Genomic DNA, 26,121 nt, shown 5'->3' with positions numbered 1-26,121 from the left:
ATAATCTACCCATGAAAAATGTAGAAGTGAAGAAGTGTATACCTGTTCTTTCGATTTAGAGGGTCACCAACTGTTTAAGGAGGTGTGACTAATGAGCAGATAAAAAGCATCTCTATGCTTCAAACTTATTCGACAGTGGTAACTGCACCACAAGGGGTTGAGTGCTAAGTCGTCCATTTTTATCATAATTTGTGCTAGGGGTGTTCAACAGAGCACCAACTGTCCAACTAAATTAATCTGTCACAGTCAAATATATGTGAAATGGAAGTTCACCAGGACCTCTTGGTACTTCTGCCCACCTAAACAGAGCCTTCAACATGACTGCATTGTACAAGCTTCCCTTCTCAGGAGACAATATTAGGCAAACACGTCTCCACAAGAGTGCGTTTCATTTGAGTTTACCGTTCTTCACACATTTGCTTCGGTGACCACTTTTCACCAACATAATCGCAAAGACAGGCTGATCATATCCATTCAGTGTGCTCTGCCTGGCAGGAACTATACACTAGAACAAGATGCATTAGGCACAACTGGTTTCCAGCAGAACGTTCTGACACTGACGGGAAGTGACTACAACACACGCTGGTCGTCGTCTCTTCACCAGCATGTGTCGTTGTCTCTTACCATCCATATCAGAATGTTCTGTTGGAAACCAATTGTGCTATGCGAAACCAGTGAGCTCAGGCAAACACTATTCTGATGAAGCATTAAATTCAGGCGATGCAGTTTTCCTTGACAAATCATGCCAAGTGTTTTAATTAAGTTGACACTCTAGATAAAGAAGTCATTCTGGCCAAATTATGTGACAGGTTGACCTATAAAGGCGTCCATACAAATATGCCTCAAGTTTGTACAACTAATGCACATTATACCACAATATTATCTGTTTATCAACCAGTCAACACGTGCATGATTTCTCACTGCACAAGAAAAAAAAAATTAGAAATTAAATAGGAATGCAAAGCGAGAATCGTCAGGTCTAAATAAAGTCATTAACTTCTCGAGGGAAACTTAAAGCATGTGGCCAGCATATGAGTCCCGTGCGTATGGTAATCTAGAAATTAGTGCTCTGCTGTGACAAGGGCAAACAATGTTTTCTCATTTACAGTTTTCGAATATGTGTGCAGTGAGCCAAGTCAAACTTTGCCTTAAGCATATTGTATGTCAAACAGTAAAATATTCTTCATTTCTTGGTACAATGCAAGTTCTCTGTTTTCTATTTTCACTTAAAAGTGGCTGTCACTATGTGGCCTACAGCTTTCATACAGCGTACAGGGGAATGAGTAGCACAGAGGAGCCTTTAGAACTTCTGACTCATACGTTAAACTAAAGGAGACTATGCCTACGTGAGATGCTGCGATTAAGATGCTAATTAGGTAGGGAATTACTTCTAAAAATTCGGTATGTATTCTGCGGTGATCACCTAGGCGATACTGTCGCCTTCGTATGACATAGCGCTCAACCAGCTAATCAGCACGCGCCTGACAGCAACACTGTCGCCGAGGCGATACTATCGCCAAGAGGACTCAGCAGGTCACTTTCGAAGGCTTTGTGAATACCCAAATCAATACATGTGCGCTATTTCTTTCATTTATTGTTAACCACTGCAACTGTACCAATGGCTCAGCAAATCTATCTCTCAAAATCTATATTCATGCAGCCTACACGTTTTTGTTTGTGATGCACTATGTGGGACTAGTAATTTTAATTAAGGTTAGCACTTACTGATCAGCAATTCATCTGTGGTTATTCTTTGCGCACATACATGTATGAAGATATGGAAATTCTTGAAGGTTTCGTTAAAGCTACTGGAATTTTCTGATACCAAGAACTTCCAAAATGTTTTAAGTAGAGGGATAATTGTTTTTGAGCACATTGCATTAAACATATTGCACGCTAAATCCTGTGACACTGCTGTTGTTAACACAAACAGATTATAACTAGGGTAAGTCATAGCTATTTTCAATACTAGATGTGCACACATGCACTCATGAGGAAGCATACAGAACTGAGCTGTTTTGCACCAACACGATCATATCATGAGCAGGTACAGCATTGAGATGCTTATTATGACATGAAGAATGCAAATTTCTCAAAAGTTCTAACCTGTCAAAATGCACTGCACTGTTCTGTCCATGTTCAATGCAAGCATCAACAAAATTTATGTCAGGAGTTCTTTTTATTAAGTACGCATACCTTAGGAACGACATACTTTCCAGGTTTCAATGATGCCTGAAACATGTTTTTCTTCGGCCATTGTTCTTACAAGATAAATTTTCATATGCACATTGCAGCGTACTTTCCTAAGCTGGATGCGCAGATATATATAGCAGCTTGTGCTATGCGAACATGCATCCTACAGCACTGTGAAAAACTTGTGTGTTTAACTATCAAAGCATGGAAATAGTGTCACAGTGCGTACACATTGAAAGGAGGCAGCTACATGAACTTGCGAGTACAGACATGAAATGCTTTCCAAGGTAAATTTGATGGGGTTAGACGTGTATCACTATGGTGCTGGTAGCAAATATAACCCTTTGAGATAACTTAACAGAAAAGCACAAAATGATGGCACATGTATGCCAGTCAAACCAGGTATTTGTTTGCTGAAACTATGTAAGGAATGCACAGCACCCAACAACAGGATGCAAAAAAAGTGTTGCAATACATGCTATGTTAGGAAGCTTGCCTCAATACGAATGATGTTATAATCAGCGTAGTTAAACATGGCCACTCAAAGAAGATGCCAAGGATAAAATACAATGAATCTATGTAGATATACCAATGATATTCTAATAAGTGTTGTTAAATACGGCCACTCAAAGAAGGTGCCAAGGATGAAATACAATGAATCTATGTAGACATGAAAGGTCAATGAATATTTAACTTAGTCTGGTGAAATACTTCTGTTTCAAAGGAAACGAAAGGTGCAGTACACATCGTCACAACCAAAAAGTGAAGAGTTCAGCCTTGGTTTAATACGAGCAAAACTGAACTACGTTTTGTCCAGAATTGCGAGTTTTGCCAACGCAAGTTGGCAGGCTGCACACTTTTTCTGCCAGCTTTGGTTACGCCTTTGAATGCGAGCAATGTGCGTGCAACACTTCTGCAAATGCTTGATAAGTGCAGCACGCTCACCCGAGCAGTGTGTGCCTCGCCGTCGGAGTATGGCCCATCTGCTGATGCTGACTTCTCGGGGAGCGAGTGAGCTCCTGTATGCCTCTGCTCTTGCACTGACGCCAACCTGTGTGCACACAATAACATTTCCTTTATGGATGTGAATGCTCTCTCTCTCTCTCCCCTGAGGAATGTTTTGCAAAGAAATTCTGGCACGGTAGAACCTCATAAAATCAAGTTTTCAGAGCTGAAAGCTGGAATAAGGCAAGGCACACGTGAAACGTAGTCCATGTGACTCAACACCCATGATGCTTTTGCAAGTTGCTGCAGTTTCCCTGTCATCCGAAGCATGCATACTGGTATGTACTACTGCATCGGGAGTGCCCTACATGAAACATAATGCGCGCAACTTCAACGGAGATCTGAACAAAGTGTTAGCTAGCCTTGCCTCCCCAGTAAGAGCTCAAATGAGCCACAGGTTTTAAACAGCTTTGCTGACAACATGAAAATGACAAACCTAAGAGCGAATTTTGCCAACATGAGACAACATTTCGCAACAGTCTTTTTCCATCAACTTTCTTTTTTCAATTACCTGTTGCACAGAGTGGGTGATTCAGCACCACTGTATTTTTGGTGTTCAAGTAAATGTATCAGAGCAGTAACGCTGCAATGTGCTAGCGAATCATCAAGGGTGAAAGTAGCAGAAAAAAAATAACCATTATAAAGTATTGAGCCTGGGTGCTGTTATCTGATCTGCAGTGGAGGTGACAATGCCAAAGAAAAAAAAAATAATTTTAGCACCTTGACCCCAGTTGATGCTATCTGATCTACAACATTAGTGATAATGCCAATCAGACAGCAAGAGAACAAATGGAGTCGCCAATGTGCTCTGAATGTAAAGTCCCTGAAGACCTGCGACATGTTCCGTGCGAATGCTACCGCTAGGCGTCAGAGAGAGAGTCTCTGAAGGAATCACTACACCTTCAACGGGGCTCGAAGTTGGCACTACAGCACATTTTCGGCCCACAGCAAAGCACCACCTGTGCATTATGCGTCACGAAGGCGCTGCTGACGTTCTTGCGGGACACGAGCCTCAACAAAACTTTGTAGATATCTCTATAGTGTATGTATGTGTATGTGTGTGTGACTGTACATGCTCTAAAGTGTTTGTCACTGCATATATCATGATCATCACCCAGCACCTTGGGTAGCATGTCAGGCGAACAGCCAGGCTAACATCTCCAACATATCATTAAAGCTTGTTTCTCTCTCGCTCCTTTATCTCTACTCTACATTGGAATTGACAGCTAGTATGAATGCAGAAGTACTGTGCGTGGTCTGATCTCTGATCTGCAGCATAGGTGGTGATGTCAATCAGACAGTACGAGTGCTAAAGTGCTGTGCATCATGTGATGTCGGATCTCCTTGCATTTGATGGTGCAAAGAAAATCTGCTGCACCTTGCACTGTGGTGATGAACACATTTTGCTGCCGTGACAGCAATGGAGCAGTTGACTTGCACTTACACGATTGTTGTAGCAGAATTTACACGGCCATCTACATTTCATCAATCAGTTTCTGCTTTGGGTTTCTGCAAAAACTAATATGGCATGCCAGGCAAATTTGTTCAAACAAATCACTCTTTACCCTTTGCGGTTCAAACTTCTGAGGTATTTTGCCCCCCACGAACACAACTTTGATGTGACACAAGTTCAGTACCAATATTCTGTGGATTCAAATTACGTTATTGGAGTTTCACTCTACAAACATGACATCACTCTATTGGTATAGCACCGGCTAGCGAACACTACAGCGCAAGCAAGGACCCGCTAACAAGGCCTACTAAGTTGCGGGGCAAACTTCATCATCGTGTATGTAGGTCCAAAAAAAACTATTGTTGGGCTGTGGATTAAGCTAATTTTGCCCAGAGATCGCTCCTCAAAAAAAAAAAAGAAAAAACAGTGGGAAATTTACTTTAGTCAGCTAGCAATGAGACTTGTTAATTTTATGCATTTTTGGCTCTGTTTTGAAAGTGAACTGCAATGCCCAGAAATCCACAACTGCAACCAACCCGAATCACCACATAGTAATGGTGTGTGGATGTTTTAAATTTTGAATATAAATCTAATAGTCCCGTGTTGAGTCACATTTGATTTGGTATTTGAATATACAAAATTCCTTATTATTGATGTGTTCTTCAATAGAATAGGACGTGAACGACAATTAGGGCCTACCAAATGGAAAGAAAGGGCAAGGCCACCTAAACCCTTTGGTATTCCATCACCCGGAAATTCTGAACCAATACTCGCAAGCACCTGTCTCAAAGATGTGTGAAGAGCTTCTTTATTTTTTTCATGATATATTGTTGCCATATTTACTAAGTCAAGGATATATGTTTCCTCAAGGCTGAATGCATGATGGTCACACTAACTTAGACCAAATCTACTTTAGTGATCACTGCATTCACACAGAATGGCTTCTGTATTTCTTTCTGCTTTTTAAAAGAAGCAAGCAATGTTACAAGACACCTTTTTCAAATGTTCCTATTCCATTAAAGAAATGTGACGATTTAAACGCTGCAACTGCACAGAAATTGAATGCACATAAAGAATCTGAAAGGAAAAGCCCATTGCAAACCTTTTTAACGTAACTAGTGTCCCAGTGAGCTTCTTGCACCTCCTAAGTGCATTTTCTAGCCTTTCTGGCTCTTCCTTGAGAAATCTGCAATGAATACAGAGAAGCAAGAAAGTGAATCAGCAACACTGCTGTGCTGCAGTGATAATGAATGCTTTGTGAAGTACTGCCATTCACTACAAGCACTTTCCTTTAAGTTCATATGTTACTCTAGGACGATATGCAGCTTACATGGTGCTCAGAAACTGCCTGTGTTATAAGGTGAAGCTCCCTAAATAAATCGCAAACAGCACACAGCTTCCATTTAGCCGTGTGTCAATTCGGTGCAGCCAGCAGCATCTTAGAATCAGGCACATGAGCCATATGTTAGAATAACAACTTTTCTTGTCGCTGGTCTGCTGTTCTTGTGTTATGTGGAAGAGCCATGTACCATGTACCTTTGCCATGTACCACCCTTGTAAAGATATCTTCAGTACACTGTGAAACCTTGTCATTGGTTGACGACTCTAAAATAAAAAAAAAATGAACTTTGTCTCTCACTCAAATTTGTATTTTACGATTGACTGATAATTAGGAAAATTTTACGGCCCCTTCCGTCTAAGAAAAATCGACAGCGATCGTACTTATTTGCAAAAAAGCTAGCATTTAAATATAATGAAGTAAAGTGCCGATTTTACCGATTTATTTATATTGAAGTTTAACTGCACTGTGTATTAAGGTGAACTCGGAGTGGACATAAGGTAGTCCTCACAGGCTCTTGACATTGTAAAACAGATGCTAATAATTCATTAATTACTTATGACAGAAAGCTATGACAGGCTATACAACATATAGAATGGCATCTCCCGATACTACTGAGCCAAAATTCATGTCAACAAGATGAATTCCAATTTTGTTTTCGCACCTGCAGAACCAAAAGAAATGGCAAAATGTCTGATTGCTAAATACTGTATTCCTAATTGGTAAACGCTGCATTTTCTTTCTCCAAAAGCAAGTTGTTTGCTGCATTATCCATTTTAAGAAAGATGGAATGAAAGTTGGCAAAAAGCAACAGCTTCAGATGCTGCAGATGCACCATTTCTTACAATTACTAAGACAAACTTTTTGTGATGTGAGGCAAAAAGATAAACAGGAAAGATCCAAGAATGTACGGACACTCACTTTTCTTCTCTAACAACAACTTCCATTTCTGCTCCCATGACTGATTTCAAGCTTTCTTGTAGATTTGGAAACCGCGCTGGAAAATAGGAGAACACAAATAATACATGAAAGAGCAGCTAAGTGAAAATCACATATTCATGCAAGCACTCAAATAAACAATCAAATCTACACGAGTTTAGTGTAATCCAATCAAATTTAGAGCAAGACAATGCAACACAGTTCATTATGTCATGTTGACACCATGCACATGGGTCCACATGATTTGTTTCTGAAACAACATGATTGGTTTCTCTGAAATATGTTCAGTAGAACAATAATGCAGATGCCTCCCGAAGAGCTAAATAGGAAAGTTTTCACACGGTGAGTAATGTAAACATAAGTGACAAGCAGCAGTTTGTTTTTTAAAGAATGTTGCTAATGGTTTGCGAGCTTTTACATCTTTGGTCAACAGGTAAACTAGTTAAGAAATTGAGCTTATTTCTTTAAGTACAACGCGAAGTCAGAAAATTTAAATGGGCCCATTGGATTCACCAAAACATAATTTAGTACAAATAGGACGAGTTCAGACTAATAGACTTATTCTGTTTTGTGATGTATAGCAGGCTTCAGGCTATTAAGGATGAACTTAGACTAAAAACTAAAGCAGCCAGAGATTTCTTCTATGCCATCACTTTACCTAGCATGCTAAAATCAATTTCTAAAAAAATTTCGGGTGCGATTTCACTTGGTAAAACATCTCAATCCTTCATAATAAATTATGGTTCCACCAACGATCCTCATGCTATTATAACTGCTTTCAACCCATATTTTCAGTCAGTCTTATCTGCAGACAACTTCAAAATCCCTCCTTTCAGTTCAGAATCATGACTTCCTATTAGTAACTTAAATGTATATATGCCAGGTGTCTTAAACATGGTTTTAAACTTAGATTCTAAAGAAAGGTTGGGGTTCTGATAACATTCATTATTTCTCTCTCATAAGGTACGCTTTCTGGTCCAGCATGTTTGTTAGAGTGATATTCAACAAATCCTTGCAAACAAGTACCATTCCATCAGCATGGAAAATTGCGGAAGTTATTCCTTTGCAAAAGTCTAGGACTAAACAAGACTTATCCAACTACAGACCAATTTCCTTATACTCTAGTTGCAGTAAACTTTTAGAACACGTCGTACAAACATATTATTGAGTTTCTTGAAGCCAACAATACTTTAACAATATTCCAGCATGGGTTTCGCAGTGGCCTCAGTACCATTATGCAAACATCTGAATTTGCTCATGACATCTGCTTTGCAGTAGATGTAAGCCTTCCAGTCGATACCATATTTGTGGACTTTTCCAAAGCCTTCGATACAGTTATACAATCCAAGCTTTTGCATAACCTAAATAGTATTTTAAATAATCCTAGCCTAGTTACCTAGGTCTCTAGTTTTCTTTCAGACAGGTTGCAATACATCTGTATCAATTCTGCCAAATCACCTATGGTGGCCGTAACCTCTGGTGTTCCACAGAGTTCAGCTTTAGGCCCACTTTTCTTCTTCCTGTATGTAAGTTACCTACCCAACAACATGCTATCAACTAAATTCGTCTTTATGCCGATGACTGCATTATCTATAACTCAATTACCAGTCATGGAGATCATTTCATTCTGAATAAAGCATTTTCCAACTTTTGTACTTGGTGTAACAAGTGGCAGATAAACATCATTTTTCACAAAACTGTCTCAATGTCCTTCTCGACACGTACTACACAATTGTGCCTTCCCTATTGTTTCAATGGTATTCCTCTGAAAAAAGTTTCTCAATATAAGTACCTTGGCATTCTTTTCACACACGATTTATCTTGTTCCAAACAAACTGAAGCAACCTGTTCTAAAGCTCTAGCACATCTAGGTTACCTAAAGCGTTCACTGCATTCGGCCCCTAAAGAAACAAAATTGCTCACTCACCGTATTTTCTCGAATCTAATGCAAATACTTTTTTTCCGATAAAACGGGTCCAAAAATTGCATTCACATTAGAATCAAGTATGACCCTAAATCTGCGTTACCATATCTCCAGTGGCATTTCGATGTGGCCGCCTCGTACGGGCTTCGAGCCTAACTGCCGTAACTTTCTCCATGTGCTGTAGTACGTGGGTTAAGGTAATGCTTCCTTTAACTTAGGTTGGTGCACCGTCCATCTTACCGTTTTCTATGTTTGCTCTAGTATCAGCATGGGAGGGCCGACTGCAAGCACATGCCGATCACGATGCCGCAATTAAAAGGAAAGCGATTACATGTGTGGAGACGGACAGAAATTGGGCTGCATCACGGGTGTTCGGAGTTCCCGGAATTTGCGTGCGGGACTGGAGCAAACAGGAGAGGCGTTCCATACCGACAGCTGCTACGTATGGCACGGCCGCATGGCCCCTATCTTGAAAGCGATGTGCGACGGAGACAAATCTACACGTCTAGGTGCACCACGCTGTGTTCTCATTCCTTAGTTCGCGTCGAAGCGAGAGGCCGCACAAAGGTAAATTTCCTCGCTCCTGCTACCGCACTTCCTCTTTCCAGCGTTTAAACAGTTTCCACGGTCATTGAGTGAGAGGTGTTCACGTTTGCTTGTGGGCACGTGACGCCATGCTAGTTAATTTAGTTAGTAAGTGAATGTTTAAAAAATTTGTACAACCAATAAAACTACGTACCTAGCTGTCTGCTAATTCGCTATTGTAATCGATGCGTCGCCTTTTGGTCGTAACTGCGACTTTCTTTATTTATCACAACTTTAGTGCATTGGGAGTAAATCTTTGTTTTTTCCAAATGAGAGAAAATTTTATTTCTGTATGAAAGAATGAGGTGAGCGACACTGTAAAGGACTTTTCTTTTTTTAGGTCACGGCAAACGGGTGCGCGTTACAATCCAGGGAGCGTTAGAATTGAGTCAATAGAACAATACGGGGGTGCCATTTGGAATCCATATTTGAAATCGAACATTAAAAAAAACTAGAATCTGTCCAAAAAAAAAGATATTAAAATTATATACCGGCGTTATGACAAGGACTTCTCTCCCTCTTCTAACCTTCCCTCCTTGAACCTGTCTTCCCTAGTAGAGTGGCGTCGTGTAGAAAGTCTTAAACTGTTTCACACCACTGCTAACTCAGAACGTTGCTCATGTTTGGAATACGTTAGGTTTGCTAAAGCATCCAACACACCAAATTTTCACCCTCTAAATATAACACCTCTGTACACCAGGACTGACAAATTCAAGTATAGTTTTTTTTCCCCGGTCCATCAAAATGTGGAACCAGCTTTCACGTAACCTTCGAAATTTGCCATTTGACGATTTTGTTAAAGCAATGACCGGTTGATACCTCTGATTCCTAGGACAATGTATTGTATACTATGTATATATGCATATATGTATGTAATGGCACCATTTTTCTTTTACATATTCTTTGCATTTGTACTTTGCTGTGTCCGTGGCACTCTTCATTTTGTACCCCACTCCTGCAATAACCTTCTTAGGATTGCAGTACGTATAAATAAATAAAAAAATTAAACAGAATGCAGTATACATTTCTTGTGCACATTACATGTGCGTGCTTCAAAAATGTGCTATGTAGGCTGCATGAATGCTTTATCACCACCAAAGACAAATGAATTGAAAGCCTGGTTAGTGCATGTTGATTTATAATTTTGGGTAAAAGTGACCCAGGCATTGAAAGATCAACATCTTTGCCACTGCGTGTGAAAAATCGCTGCTATCAGGGTGTCTGCAACACTGGCGTTTTCAAATTCCCAGATTTTTCCAGGTTTTTCCTGACAGTTCTCATAAACATTCCACTGTAGACTTATGACACTGGTGATTCTAGTGCAATAGAGAAATAGTGGTTTTTAGCTTGCCAAGTTACTATGGCAGTTCATAGTCTTCAACAACTACTACTACCAACACACCATCAACTAGGTAAGCGGGATGCGCCATCAGAGCTGACTGAATCATGTGTTCATTATGTTCTATCCGCTCGTTCATTCTCCCACTCGCAATTTAAACCACCAAAAGACACCATAATTTGCAGATTACGTAGGTTCAGTTGAACGCTTCCTTCTGGTGTACCAATAGCTTCATCAAAACTCTCGTACTTAACAATTTCTCTTATTCAAGGCAACTCGGCAAAAATTCCGTCATTACTCCGAATTCCTCGGCATTGACGAATTCCCCTGAAAACTCCAGTACTTCCAGGTTTTCCCTGATGGTAGGTACTCTTGTGTTATGTTCTGACAACCACAGGGGCAGCACAGTACAGTGCTAAGTTAGCCCAACGTTAGCCCAACACACTCACCTTTCAGGTCTGCTACTGTTTTGCTGGCCCTGCTGAGAACTAGAGCCATGCTTTCCACGTTGCTCATGTTCACTCGGCACCTACGGTTGATCACGTTGCCCCTGAGCTCCTCCACTTGACTCTCCAAGTCACTGCAACGAGTTCGGTGCCACATCACCACAGACCCTTCAATGCACTAAGAGAATAACGTCAAGAGCCTGCCTGTCCTTGAGTCATCTAAGGAAAAATGAGAAAACATGCTAACTTTTTAGCTGAGTAGCTAGGATGCAATGTGAATTTTAAGATAGGTATCAGCATCATACTTGAATACATACGAGTGTATGCTCATATACTTGATGCATGCTCATTATATTTGATCTAAAGTGTCTTGAATTCATTACATTGTGACTGCTTGAAGGGCGCCTCACCAGGCCGCATAGCAAATTTTGGTTATACACTGGAAGTTGTTACGTGTCCTCTAGGGAGTGTACTGCCTCAAAAGTTTTTCAAATCGGCTCATTAATAGCCAAGATAGAAATATTTCAGTGTCGCGAACCCGTGATTTCTGAAGGTGAGCTCTATTGTATAGCGAGACATACTCTCCACTCGCCCCGTCTAGCCTCCGCAAGCGTCTCCCATGTCGGACCTCGAGGATCGCGTGATGCATACGTCACAAGCACCGCCTTCGTTGTTTTTTTTTTCTCCTAATTTTTTTTTTGGCACTGCACATTTCCGCTGACGGCGTTGCGCGCAAGCTGTTGTGATGTCTAGTTTCGCCAGCGCACGATTTTGCACGCTGTTCACAAGCACACATGACTAGCGGTATAATTCAGTGCTACACGAATACTGAGGCAGAACAAGCGGAACGCACAGCATAATAATGTGCGGGGACACAGTAAAAAATGGCATAGTTTCGGTACCTGTGCATGGGATGCACGATCGTGGGAATGAGCAAACGAAGTGGAAGTACATCTGTCTTGCTTTGGTGGAAAGTAAAACAAAAAACACGCAGAAATTCCGTTTGTGTGTTTTATTCATTGTCTAAACTTCAATTCATCAATTCAAGCAACAGATCAAACAAATAACAGATGTTGCCTTGAATAGGTCTCGAAGTCACATGTCACCATGAGCGACGTCACACTATGGACCCGAGTACGTAGATGCAGGGACACGAGAACGTCACTATCTGGTTTGGAGAGTGGTCACCGCGAGGGAAAGGGAAAACAGCGTTCGGATTGAAATTTCGGACCTTTCCACGGCGCGTAGCGATGTAATTCTTAGCAAACGCGATTGTTAGCGCACGCTGTATGCTCTGCGCATGTCAGCTCAAAATGGTCAGACCTGGTGAGAGGTCCTTTAACATTGTTACCACCATGCTTGTTAATTTATTAGTAAGTGAATGTTTACTGCAATTTATATGGCCAATAAAACTATGAACCTCACTTTGTGTAGTTGTCTAATCAATACTCTGCCTTTCAGGCTGCAACTGCAAGTTTTTCAAGAGTTTAACAATTACCATGAACAAAACTGGTGAATAGAGAATGCAAATGTTTTCTTTCTCTCTGTTTTAACACTTATTCTAAACCGAACCACATACTTTAAAATCCACTAAAGAATATGCACTCACAAAAAATCATAGGTTCAATCATCTGGTTCTACGAGCCCAGCAAGTTGAGTCTTCCACAAAGAATGAGCTGTCCAATGTCAATGTCAGATGTGCAGAAGATGAAATATTCATTATTGTTTTATATTGTTACGCACAAAGCATTTAATTAAAGATGCAAAGCAAATCAATGGAAACGGTTGGCATGTTTTGGGAGCGGTCCAAAGGTAGCCTGCCGAATGCTGTCCTCCTTCTCCACTACCCGTCTTTGTTGTCATTCGTACTCCTTCTGCTCTTTGTTACGAGAGCTTGTGACATTTCCTCATTGGCACACAAAGCCCACCGAGCAAGTCAGTCAGTTGCTCGTGGATTGTAAGGCTTCAAGCGGGCTGCGTGCATGACTTCGGTTTTGGCTGAGTGTCTTCCAGTGCTTGTGAGGGGCACAATGCAATAGTTGACCTTGTTGGGGCATTTGGGTACAACGTAAGGTCGAACATATTGGGCCAAGAACTTCTGGCAGAAGCCGCGCTTCCGTAATGACGTCCAGAGCCACACAAGGTCACCAGGATCGAAATATACATGTAGGCAACGGCCGTCATAGAGGATCTTTGATCGGTCCTGCGAAGCCAGGGTGCATAGCCGAGCAAGGTGTTGTGCTTCTTCTGCTTGACAGAGGATCTTGGTAATAGAGCCATTGTCGTGAGCAAAGTAAAGAAATATGGTGTCAAGCATGTAGCAAGGCAGACGAGCACAAAGAAGGAAGAACGGTGAGTAACTGATGGTCTTGTGTGTTGCGGTGTTGAATGCATAGGTGACAAAAGGCAAGACACTGTCCCAGTTCTTATGTGAGGAATCCACATACATGGATAGCATTTTAGCAAGGATGCTGTTTGTACGTTCAACCAGACCATTAGTTTGTGGATGATATGGCATCAAATGCTGGAAGCTAGCTGAACACAGACGAAAGGTCTCTTCAACATCTGCAGTAAATTGTCTCCCACGAGCGCTGATTATAGTGCGAGGAGGCCCATGTCGTAGAATGATAGAATATAATAGGAAAAGGGAGACTTCTGCTGCTGTTGCCGATGGCAGCACTGCCATCTCACAATAACAGCTTAGATGGTCTAACACACAATAATCTAACGGTTATCATTGGAGGATCGCGGGAAAGGGCCCAGGAGATCTGTACCAACTTTTTGAAAGGGGCGCTGGAAGGCGGAACTGGCTGAAGCCGACCATGCGGCGTGTTTGGAGGTCACTTGTAACGCTTGCATTCGGTGCAGCTGTCGACATACCACTCGGTATTGTGATGCATCTTGGACCAGTAAAAGCACTTTTGAGCACAGCCGAGCGTTCTTGTGGAGCCAAGATGGCCAGAAGTTGGATCGTCGTGCATGGCACATAGTACTTAAATATGGAGGCTTTTGGGGACAACTAGAAGGTAGTGTGCACCAGTGGTCGAGTAGCTTTTCTTATACAGGATGCCATCACGTAGGTGAAAGTGGCTATTTCCTAAAGGCTCATGTGCGGTCACAAAGAGCGGTTGCAAACTCTCGTCCTTCTGCTGCTCGGATATGAAGGTATCCATATCAGAAAATTCCGGATATACAAAGCCAATGTATTGATTGAAGTTGTCAGCGTCGCATTCAGTCATTGGAAGAGGCATCCGAGAGAGGCAATCAGAATCAGCGTGTCATTGACCATTCTTGTACGAACCAACAAAATTGTCCTCTTGTAGACGCAGAGCCCAATGTGCAAGTCAACCAGAAGGGTCCAGAAGATTCACGAGCCAGCACAGTGAATGATGATCTGTGACCACAGTGAAGGGGTGTCCGTAGAGGTAAGAATAAAACCGTTGCACCACGAAGATGACTGCCAAGCACTCTTGCTCAGTGACTGTATAATGCGCTTGGAGCAATTCAAGGAGCGGCATGCGTACAAAATCACGTGCTCACTTCCACTCATGCACTTAACAACCACAGTGCTGATGCCAGCACCACTCACATCGTTGCGAACCTCTGTTGGTGCTGAGGGATCGAAGTTGCGAAGAATAGGCTGCGACATCAAGAGGAATGTTAATTGACGGAACAAAGAGTCGCACTCTGTGGTCCACTCAAAAGGAGTGCCTTTCTGGAGAAGGCACATAAGAGGATGGGCCATGTTGTCAAATCTAGGAACGAATCGTTGAAAGTAGGAACATAAGTCTAAAAAGCTTTGTAGCTGCTTGACACCACGAGGTTCCTTAAATGCCTCTACAGCCGCACTCTTTTATGGATCTGGTCGTGTACCAATTTTATCGACATGATGTCCTAGCACAAGAGCTTGTCATTCACCAAAATGGCATTTCTTCCAATTCAGGACGAGGCCGGCTTTCTCCAAACAGTTCAGCACCAACTCCAGATGCTTGTTATGCTCACTAAATGTTTGCCCGAAGATCACAGCATCGTCCAGGTAGCACATACGAACGTCCCATTTAAAGCCGTGCAGTATAGGGCCCACGAACCTTTCGAACGTTGCGGGTGCGTTGCACGACCCGAAAGGCATGACATTAAATTAAAATAATCCGTTGGACGTTACAAATACTGTTTTTTCCTTATCGTCACTGTGCAGAGGAATTTGCCAGCAACCTGACCGCAGATCAACAGAAGAGAAGTAAGAGGCCGCAAAAAGGCAATCGATCGCATCATAAATTTGGGGAAGCGGGTACACGTCTTCTTTAGTAATGGCGTTTAGGCATCGGTAATCCATGGAGAATCACCATGTACCATCTTTCTTTTTCACCAATAACACTGGTGCTGCCCAAGGGCTAGATGATTCTTGGATGACTCCTTTGCTTAGCATTTCTTCGACTTGATTGCCAATTATCCTGCGCTCTGTGGGTGACACACAATAGGGTTTTTGTCGAATTGGTTGGGCAGACTCTGTGTTGAGGCGGTGACGAGTTCTAGATGCAGGGATCGATGGTGGGCTGTCGTTCTGCACCAGTCAAATACTGAGGAGTGCTTTACAAGGAGGGCCACCAACGTACGCCACATGCTTATCATCACTGAGCGATTTAGCGACCATGCAAAGAATCTTTGAGTCCACAGAGCACATGTTACAGGCTTCACCTGTGTCTGCAAGTTCTGTAAGCACGGCCATGGGTATCAGTGAGTCATCTTGGAACACGGCAGGATTTAAGCCTTGAGGCAGCCCCACTGCTTCAGTAGAACAATTTGTCACCTACAGCCCTGTGCATCCATTCAGCACTGATACCATGCAATGCGGAACCAACACATCTTTCTTTAGGCAGTTCAGATGTACAGGATCCACTGCAGCATCAAACGGCTTGCAAGCCGAACAAACAACAGAAACACGGATCACAGATAAAGCGAGCACAACTGTATCCTTGGAAACACAAAACACACTTTTTGGCTGGCCGAGTATTCCAAGATCATGGATGCAACACTCCCGCCCAGACTTAGTTCATCCATTCGCCAACAACATGGGCACCACACAATTGCAAAAGTCGATCCCTAAAATGACGTCGTGAATGGAACGAGGAAGAACAGTAAACTCAATGTTAAAAACTCGGCCACTCAAGGACACATCCACATTACAAACACCAACCGGGTATAATTAGTCACTGCTCACTCTACGAAAACTATAGAGCTCTGGTCCCAATGAAACATAACCTTGCGTCCCAGGAGGCCTTTAAACAGCAGACCCATGACGGAAATAGTTGCGCCCGTGTCCAATAATGCCATGGTGGAGACACCGTCAATAAGCACATGAACCCTATTCTTCAGCATAAAAATAGTTGGAGGTATATCAGTCAGCAGCAAAGGTTTTGCAGCGACCTTACCTCCATCAGCCACACTGGCTAGTTTTCCGGCGGGGTGACGTGAAGTGGTGCTGTGGGGATGATGATGTGATGTGCAGCCAGGTAGATGGTGATCGGTGCGCTCGGAAAGCTGGTGGTGGCGTCAGAGTGTGATCTTAAGCAGGTGAACAGTTGCAGGTTCTTCCTTCTCCAAAGTAGCTTCCTAGAGTGGAATTACGTGGCCTGTCTTCTTGGAAGTGGCCTCCTAGAGTGGAGTTCGCTGGCCGCAGTGTGTCCAAGATGTGACCACTGTGCCACAGAGACAGCATTGATTGCCCATAGCCTTATGGTTGGCATTGGTTACAATATCTGGCTATGTGACCTGGTGTGCCACAGCTGTAGCACACTGACATAGGGCGAACTTCAGAATGCTGATGACAATTTTCTGCCACGGCCGTGCGTGGAGAGTAACGAATATTCTCGCATTGCAAGTCATAGGCAGTGGCTGGTCGTCGAGAACGAACGTAGCATGGGCGCTGATCAAGGCTTTGGTCAAAAGAATCGTTATAGGAAGGTTTGCTCAGGTCATAATGTGGGCCATCTCTATAGCTGCCAAAGTCCGCAGCATTTATCGAGTGCTTCCGAGGAGTCAAGGGGGTTGCACAAACGGCATCTCGAAAAGCGCAGGAGCTGTAATGTGGTGCCACACAATGTGCTTGTTCTTCATATCGAAGGGGCTCCTCACGGACAATCTGAAGAATGGTGGAGGATAAGTCTGTTGGAGAACTCGTGTCCACACTGGCCACAGTCGTCACATTAGCTAGCCATTCAAATTTCAGTGTTTTTTTGATGAATCTTCAGTGTTTCAAAGGTACGGCAGTGCCGTATCATGTCTGATACGGTTTCCAAGTTGTCTTTTCCGATGAGGAAGTTATACACGTCTTCCGTGATTCCCTTTAAAGAGTGTCCCACCTTATCTTCTTCTGACATTCGAGGGTTTATGGTCTTACACAGTTTTAGAACTTCCTCGATGAATGTTGTGCATGTCCCGCTGAGGACCTGAGCCCTCTGACCTAATGCTAATTCTGTTCGTTTCTTCTTAGCATCCGAATAGCCAACACTTCTTGATCTCAACAAAACAGGCCCAGGTGGTTAGCGCCTCCGCATGGTTGTCATACCAAATCATTGCCGTGTCGGTCAAAAAGAAAACAGGGAAGCAGCATTCCAGTGATTGTACTGGCTTACCCGCTCATAATGGGTCAGCCACTCATCGACATCTTCTCTTGCCTTTGCAGAGAATGTACGTGGCTATCAGTAGTGGTGAATCGGGGCTTGTCCTGCCGATGCAGTACTGGGAGCATCTTCGTCTCAAGTCATGATGGTGGTCGAGAGCAAAAGTCCGGCAAGGCGGCGGCTTCCAAGAAGATCTTGTACTGATGGCTCCGTTGTCGGTAGTGGGAGTTACCTCGCACATCCACCAAATGTTATGCGTGAAGCGTTTACTTAAATATGCAAGGCAGATCCATGGAAATGGCTGGAATTTTTCGGGACCAGTCCGAAGGTAGCCCGCCAAATGTCGCCCTCTTTCTCTACTTCCTGTCTTTGCTGTCATTCACATTTCTTCTGAACTTTGTTACAAGAGCTCGTGACGATATTATAAACAAGCTAGAGCCTCATTTCAGTGTATCTTACACCTATATATATGAACTATTCCCTAATTAAGCAATTAAAAAGCCATCTCTTACGACAGGTCCTTCTCCAGCCGTGTCACATCTTGTCTGTAGAGGTCTTCTTCTCTAGACACCCGAAGTCGTTCTGCACAAACCTGGTCTTCGCCCACTTGAACGGCAGCCAGCATCACCTGAATTAAAATAAAGAAAGGTATACCATTGTTGTTGTCAGTACTCCAAAAGATATAAATGGTCGTTTAGACAGAACATTAGTGTTACTGTTAAAGGCAGTAGCTGTTCCTCCTCTTTGCTTGTACTGTTTTGATGTCACATTATTACAACTAATCGATCACAAAGACTGTTGATTGTATTTCCATAGTAACCTTATGCAGAGCTCGAATACAGGAGGGGAAAGAGCTTCCGCTGTAATTTGCGACATCAATGTTTCATGCTAGCGGTTATTAAAGCAAAGCTTTCTTGCAGAGTTCAAGGCACTTTTTGTATATCTGGCCTCTTAATGCCAAATGTGTTTAACTGTATGATAGCACGATCTAGGAATGGTGCAGCGAAGAAGTAGTTTGCGAGTTTAAAACAAAGTTTTACACAATAATTACTAGAGGGAACCTTGGCACTAGTGTCTATGGGAGCTGCAAGTAGGGCAATTCAGCCAACGTGGGAATGATGGTTAGTATATATGGATTTGCCTAAACGTTATTCTTTCGCCTTCAAATGACCTTGTAGGATTGCAAATTCACCTCCACAATGTTATAAATAATTAAATAAACGTTAATAAAACTGTCTAACAGCAGGATTTGAATGGAGGATCTCTAGCATACAAGCCTGATATTGAAACCATTGCGCCATGGATGCAAGTGTTGAAAGGCGTCAGAATACCCTTTCTCGTGGGCAAGCCAGTACATTGAGACACTTGGTACGTTTTCATTTGGCCACTTCAACAGATGTCACCACTGCAATTAGTAGCGATTATGTGTGCTCGCAGTCTTGTTGCTATCTACATTTACAAAAGTATACATGGCTTTGAAATTTAGGCCCATTAAGGCTGATAAAGCGCAGTAACTAAACATGCTGCTCTTTAATACTAGCAGTTACGCCTCAAAAACCACCTTGAGTCGCACCTTTGTATAACTCATACCCCACCTCAATATGGCAGTTTATGTTTTTTTAAACTTATACAAGTAGCATCGGTGTACAAGGTACACCTATTCATCCGGTAAGTGATTTAAAAACTCACTGAGGATCAGGTCGTGAGAAAGTGTGACGAAAATACATGCTTGCAGTGGCCGCTGCCTCTGAACGCATCCAACGGTAGGCAGTGCTGACATGCATGCAAGCATCTTCCAATGTCTAAACAACTCTTTTCAGAAGTATTTTGTTCCAATTGCATGAACAATGCTCTTGATAGCTTACATGATGGAATTTAGTCAAAGCCATTGAAGTCATCCTCCTCCGAGTCACTTACAAACAATGCAGCGACTTAAGGTTGGAGCTGTGCTGGCCCATCACTGTCGTCTTCTGACTCACTGGATCAACCCAGCCTTGTGGAACCTTGCCATAATAGTTTTCTCAGAAATTGAGTTCCATGCCCCACCAACTCATATGGTCACTTTGCAAAGTCGTAACTTCACTGACTTTGCTTCGCATGCAGTGTCATGGTTGGCAAGTCTATGACAACACGCACGAAGTGCGCACCAGCAATGGTAATGAGTGCAATGAACTGCAGATGTGTGCGGGGCAGAAGGTAGCATGCGGTGGAAAGTCATTTGATGCCCGCTCAACATAAAGGGCATGGCCATCTGATCTGATTTTGACAGTATTAGGTGGCCGAAACGTCAGTAACATCCTGGTATTTTTTCCACGTGCTTCTGTTCTTTGACCTATATATATATATATATAGATTTAGAAACGAAGGTGCACACTTATGAAAATTGCATCCTTAATGTTTGTAACGTTTCGGCCGTGGCACGGCCGAAACGTTACATATATATATATATATATATATATATATATATATATATATATATATATATGTATATATATATATATATATACAAGGATGGTTCTGCCTTTGTCAGAATGATTACTCTGATGAAGGCAGGACCAGAACACCTATCGAAACACTGCTGCACCATTTGTCGCATTGGTAAACAACTTGCGGGAGTGGCATGCCCGGCTGCTCGCAGTGCTCAGAGAAACACGAGAGCTGACAATTCCTTCTGAGCAAGGGGGATGGCAAAGGAGTGAATACGCGGTAACGTGATCAAGCCTGCATAAAGGCAGGGGGGGAGGGGGGGGGGGCAGAAACGCACGCCTATCTACCTTCTCCCAGTATCGCCACTGACCTCCACTAAAGAAATAGTGAGGATGATTGTGTATTGCGCACGTCTCCTCCTGGTGCACAACCATGCCCAGGCCACATGCTGTATCTTGGAGGTGATCCCTCAGTGGCATTAAGTGCAAAGGTTGGGTCAAAATGGTTTGTGGCTTGGTGCGCATTGGTTCCCGTGTATTGGTAGATAATTTCAAGTTTCCGAGACACAGCCTGAAGCGTTCGCTCACGTTGTGACAGCGAGTTCGTGGTCATCGAGTGAGATCTGTTAATGCATTTGCCTAGATGCGCGTGACACTGATAAAGCTATGAACCTTTCTTCGTGTAGCTGTCTCTCTGCTATCGTCATCAATGCTCCACCTTTCTGACAAAATTGACTTTTCATCTTTAAACGTGTGCACATTTCTATGCCTACCCAGCGAGGAAACCTGTCTGTCTGTCCATAACGTAAAATTATCGCTTTACACATAGGGCCTGCTGAAGCGAGTGAATTGATCTTTGTGTTGCCTCTTGCTACAAAGTGAACTAAGCAGTGAGAACACAGCACACACGAAGCTATCAGCACTCGGCACACTCTATCGCCATCGCAGATCGCTTTCAAGATAGGGCCCGCGCGGCTACGCCTTACGCAGCCGCCGCTGGAGCATGGTTGATAATGGTTCGACATGGAGATGGATAAACCAAAGCGCGATAACAGCTTATAGTGATCAGAACGTCATATCTGGCTGGCACCGCCAAGTGCAGTAGTTAGCTTGCATCACCATCCATAGCAGTTCGTGTCATCGCAGCGCTGTCATTTATACTCGTCAGATCAGGTTTCATAACATTGATAATGACAGTGGGCTGCGTGGAGATGAACAAGTGGCGCCTGCTTATGCATTCTTAGACAACTCCCAAAGAACTTCTGCGTGTTTTTTTGTTGTGTCTTTTTGGCTCAGGAAGAACATCCGTATTTTTTTACGCTTTTGTTTTTGATTTGTGGATGCCAGCTTTGGGCTCTAAGCGTGGTCATCCATGGCGTCCAAGATTTACGGCGGCACGTGGCGCAACGTAGGACAAACACGTAGATTATGTCACCAAAAAAGCTTTTAAAAAGCTAGGCCTCCTTAAGCACCGACTATCACTCGCAAACTTGGAAATGAAAATGCATGCATACACATCCTTGATAAGGTCTTCTTTAGAGTATGCATCAATCATATGGCATCCAAATAACGCTAGTCTTACAAAACGCCTGGAATCAGTTCAGAATAAGGCTTCTAGGTTTATTTTATCTTCTTACTCAACATACGCCAGCGTTTTCCTTTTAAAGCGCACACTTAAGCTCTTAAACCTTGACACTAGACTCAAGTTTCTATGTTTGTCTTTTTTCCACTCTTTATATTTTGGTGCCTCTGAATTCGCGGCTACGCGTATTGTTCCTGCGCATCATATTTCCACGCATGCCGATCACATACGCAATGTATCACCTATCTTCACAAAAACAGTAAAATATCAAACTTGCCCCCTTTTGTTATCAATTAAAGAATGGAATGCGTTACCGGAAAGCGTTGTGACAATACGGGAAACTGCTTCTTTCCAGAAAGCCCTACTTGCCCATTTGAAACAACAGTGCAGTAATTTGAACGTAAAGACTATATGACTCGATTCATGTAAGATTTCCATGTTAGCAGAGCACTAATTTATGGAATTGTGTTATGCCAAGTCGAATGTTGCATTGCCGTAATGTTTTTTTCCCTTTTGCAACTGTACGATGTGCCGGTTTTCTGTGCGTGCCTTTCACTTTTCTGTTGTATGTGATGCAAATTTGGATTGTGTAAAGTCTCCCCCTATGTAATGCCCCTAGGGGCCCTTAGTATATGTAAATAAATAAAATAAAGTAAACACATGCAAATCTGTGACACTGTGAGCCACGTCGATGCACTGCTCTCAATGCGATCAGCATCGCACGCACTGGCGCTCATAACTGCGCTATTGTGGCCCGACCTTCTTGCAATTTGTTTATAAGTGCTTACTTACTATCCACCAGGAATGCTCTGGGAATTTATGAAGTTGTTTTTGCTACTGAATCATTAAAACCTCGAATTAACGAAATTCGCAATTTAGCAAAGTTTTTTGTTGCAAGTACAACTTCGTTATATTGAAGCTCGACTATGTGTGCGTGCGTGCGTGCATGTGTGTGTGTGTGTGTGCAGACAGTGGAGTGACACTCCTTGTGACATTGGTTTTGACGTGTGCTGTACAAGGGGCTTCTTACATGACTTAATGCGATTCTACGTGACAGTCAGTGTCGTCACAACCTTCACAGGCCACAGCACTTGTGTTTCGGACGTTCACTTCTTGGTGGCATTTTCAGGAGTGATATAGCAAACTTCAGGCAGTGTAGTAAAGCCAACTTTCTCTAGAATTAAGCAAATTTTTATGGGTGCTCTGCAAATCAAAATATAATTATGAGTGTATTTTGGGCATTTATTTAATGTGCCGATTCAATCAAAAACTTATAAAAAATGGCATACTGGAATAATTTTTTCAAGAAATAACTCCGGAGGTAAAGGGTTGAAGATATGTGAACTCAAGGAAAATAAGTCTAGCTGCAACACTGAACATTATTTGCCTTGCTTCATTGACAACTTCAGGCGCTACAATATATTTTATGGTTTCAGACTTACCTACAATAGTGGCAACATGCATGCGTCTCTCATATAACGCAGTATTAATAATGCACAACTAAACGAATGAAAATTAACTGGCAATATAAAGAAGCCAAGGTGAACCTCCACTAATTCATGAGCAGGCAGCAGCATCATGCTCAGGTGGCTCAGGAAGCAGCATACGGTGCCAAGAATCTTAATCAAACAAGGGTGGTGACCGTCACATGCAGTGCCTCGGGAAAATGCATTCCAGCAGTATGACAATACCTGCTTTCTTGTTTTTGCTTATGCCATACCAACCAACTAATCACAGTTTAATAATTCACCGAAAAATTGGGGACTTCAAATTGCCCCACACAAGGCACTACTGGCAATAAAATCTCCCTCCAGCACTTGTTCAATGGGTGCCGCAGTGCTACAGTTGACCAGCCAAGATGGGGCCAAGCCCCTCCTCAAGAAATGGAAGTGGGGGCTGGGCCCCCCGGGTCTCCCACGACTTTGAGCATTGAGTGACACAGAATATAGACAATTAGAGATCGCCTAGTATGGCATTTGATCGTCTTTGCAGTGGACTAAAATAGGGTCATGATGATGAAGGAAACTAGTGTTGTATTCAAGAAACTACACTTTTCTATGGATTCAATGCAGTTCCACTACAGTGCTCAAAATTTTTCTTATAAATATTCTTAATTTAATTCATATCATGTTCACTTATTTGTTTGTGTAACCTCGCAGTCATGTAAACATGCTATAATAGTATGTTTACATGACTGCGACGAGTTTATAGACGAGTTTATAGCATGTTTACATGACTATAAACTCGTCTTTCACACCCTGATAAAATATTAAATCACATCCAGCTTTGAATGCAGGTGTAGGAAGAAGCAAATATAAAGTAAGCGCACAGCATTCATAGCATGATCAATCACAAATCATGTGTAAGGCTTCACAGTGCAGTGCAAAAGTGACAAAAACGCTGCTTTCATTTACCATCACGACAGCAAATTGAATGCTGTCAATCTTGTCTGATTGTTTAATTGATAGATTTTGCTTGACATATGACAGATGCAGTAGTGAAGTTCGCTGCATTTATTGTGACCACCTGTGGTTCTCTGACAGGCACCTTAATCTGAGTACGCAAGTGTATTTGCATTCCGCCTCCGTCAAAATGTAGAAGCTAAAGCTGGGGAATGAAACCTTGGCATAGTGAACAGCAGCATAACGTCATGCTGTCACAGTGAGTCTAGTTGTCACACGAATCTGGGGCAACTTTGTTAAGCACGTAAACTACAAAATTCTACATGCGCTGTGGCTATGTGAAATTAATCATATAGTTAAACATCAAAAGAAAGGCATGAACTACAGGTACTTGCATACATTTCGTATGAGCAGTACTACTATAATGACACACACAATCTGATCAGACAAGCCTCCTTTTCTACAAAATTGGCAACAGAACATTCCAGGAAATTTCAGGTATCGCAGGTGCACTTTGTGCCGAGTGACAACTTGATAACAGTGATGCATCCAGAGCAAAGAAAACCGTGGCAATAAGTAAAACAAGAACGTGTGACAATGCGTGCCACCGACCTTGATCTTGAGACACGTCTCCCGAATCATTTCTCTGGCGGTGACAGCTTGACTCTGCGTCATCCGCCTCAGGTTGCGTACTTCCAACCGCAGGTCCTTGGTCTGCTTTCTCAGCAGCTGCAGCTGGGAGCACGCTTCCGCATTGAAATGAATCTCTGCACAGCACAAGGAAAGGCAGAGAAAGAAAATGCCATTGATCGCAATGCGAGGAATAAACGTAGCACATGGTGGCAAATACGCAGCGTAACAATGTAAAAGCTGAGAGTCAAGCTTTCTGCCAGCATTTGAAAATCATGCAACAATTGACAACATAAATGGTAATAGCGGGTGCTAAATGTGCAGTCATAGGCAAAAGTGTCAAAAGAAACAGGTAAATATTTACGCAGCCTGGTAGCTGAATTTTGAACCTGTACAAGAATAAGCAAAAAAATAAAGTGCTGCATGATATTACTGGCTACAGCCACAGCCTCCTCAATGGTTTCTCATGTATCATGGTCCATAAACTTATGAGTATCACTGTAACTGAATTCTGCAGTCATACGAGTTCAGCACCGTTGCGACAATGCAGCATGGAAGAACTCTTGGTGCTTGTGACTTTATCAAAATAACAGTGCCAAGCTCCTGCATTGATGGCAAATTCTGCCAGCTGTGTAATATTAAAAGTTTTAACTTTGCTGCAGTGCATGTGATTCACTCATATACTACTTAGACATGTCATTTGCAATGATCTGCAGCATCATGTACAATTAAAGTTCACATTCTTTTCATGAGCTGTATTTTGGGAAAAATGAAACAATAATGAAGCTTGGGACCCAATTCAGGAGTAAACATATTGAAGGCAGCTAAAACCAGAAGATAACCTCTACAAAACTGTTATTTGGGGGATATGTTGTTTTTGTCACCCACCTGCTTACCTTGAACTATGTCATACAACCTCTCACAAATCCACACAGTAGTAAAATTTCCTGAGCAAACAATGTCGATATAGGCTGGCGTCATCACAGACATGATACTAAGAACTGCCATTCACATGCATAGAAGTGCCTGGATTCAACACAGTGGTATTGTCATGTTCTGTCTTCTACAAGAAAAAATGCAAGGTTTTCAACCAGCATCATACCAGTACACAATCCCTTACAAAAGTGGCTTTCCCAGTGCCAGACTACATGTCTGCACAACTAAGCGCAGAGCAGGTATGTAAATGAGTGAAAACGATGCACTTCTTGGCCCCGCACATTGCCGCAATGGCAATTTCC

The 26,121-nt window shown here is 42.5% G+C and overlaps 1 protein-coding gene across 19 annotated transcripts in view; it reads right to left on the bottom strand.

Annotated features, from left to right (window-relative positions):
- Positions 1-26,121, bottom strand: part of LOC135902791 (coiled-coil domain-containing protein AGAP005037-like) — a 583,363-nt gene that overhangs the window by 30,456 nt on the left and 526,786 nt on the right. For all 19 annotated transcript variants that reach the window (XM_065433040.2, XM_065433057.2, XM_065433042.2 and 16 more), the window contains 6 exons: positions 24,866-25,020; positions 18,356-18,471; positions 11,227-11,357; positions 6,912-6,987; positions 5,754-5,837; positions 3,139-3,244 (listed from right to left, as the gene is read on the bottom strand). In XM_065433040.2, coding sequence (XP_065289112.2) covers positions 3,139-3,244; positions 5,754-5,837; positions 6,912-6,987; positions 11,227-11,357; positions 18,356-18,471; positions 24,866-25,020 — 668 coding nt within the window. The remainder of the gene's footprint in view (positions 1-3,138; positions 3,245-5,753; positions 5,838-6,911; positions 6,988-11,226; positions 11,358-18,355; positions 18,472-24,865; positions 25,021-26,121) is intronic.

Source organism: Dermacentor albipictus, chromosome 1, assembly GCF_038994185.2.
Source record: "Dermacentor albipictus isolate Rhodes 1998 colony chromosome 1, USDA_Dalb.pri_finalv2, whole genome shotgun sequence".
Taxonomy (NCBI): domain Eukaryota; kingdom Metazoa; phylum Arthropoda; class Arachnida; order Ixodida; family Ixodidae; genus Dermacentor; species Dermacentor albipictus.
The sequence above is the reverse complement of the archived record's forward strand: the minus strand, read 5'-3'. Positions and strand labels throughout refer to the sequence as shown.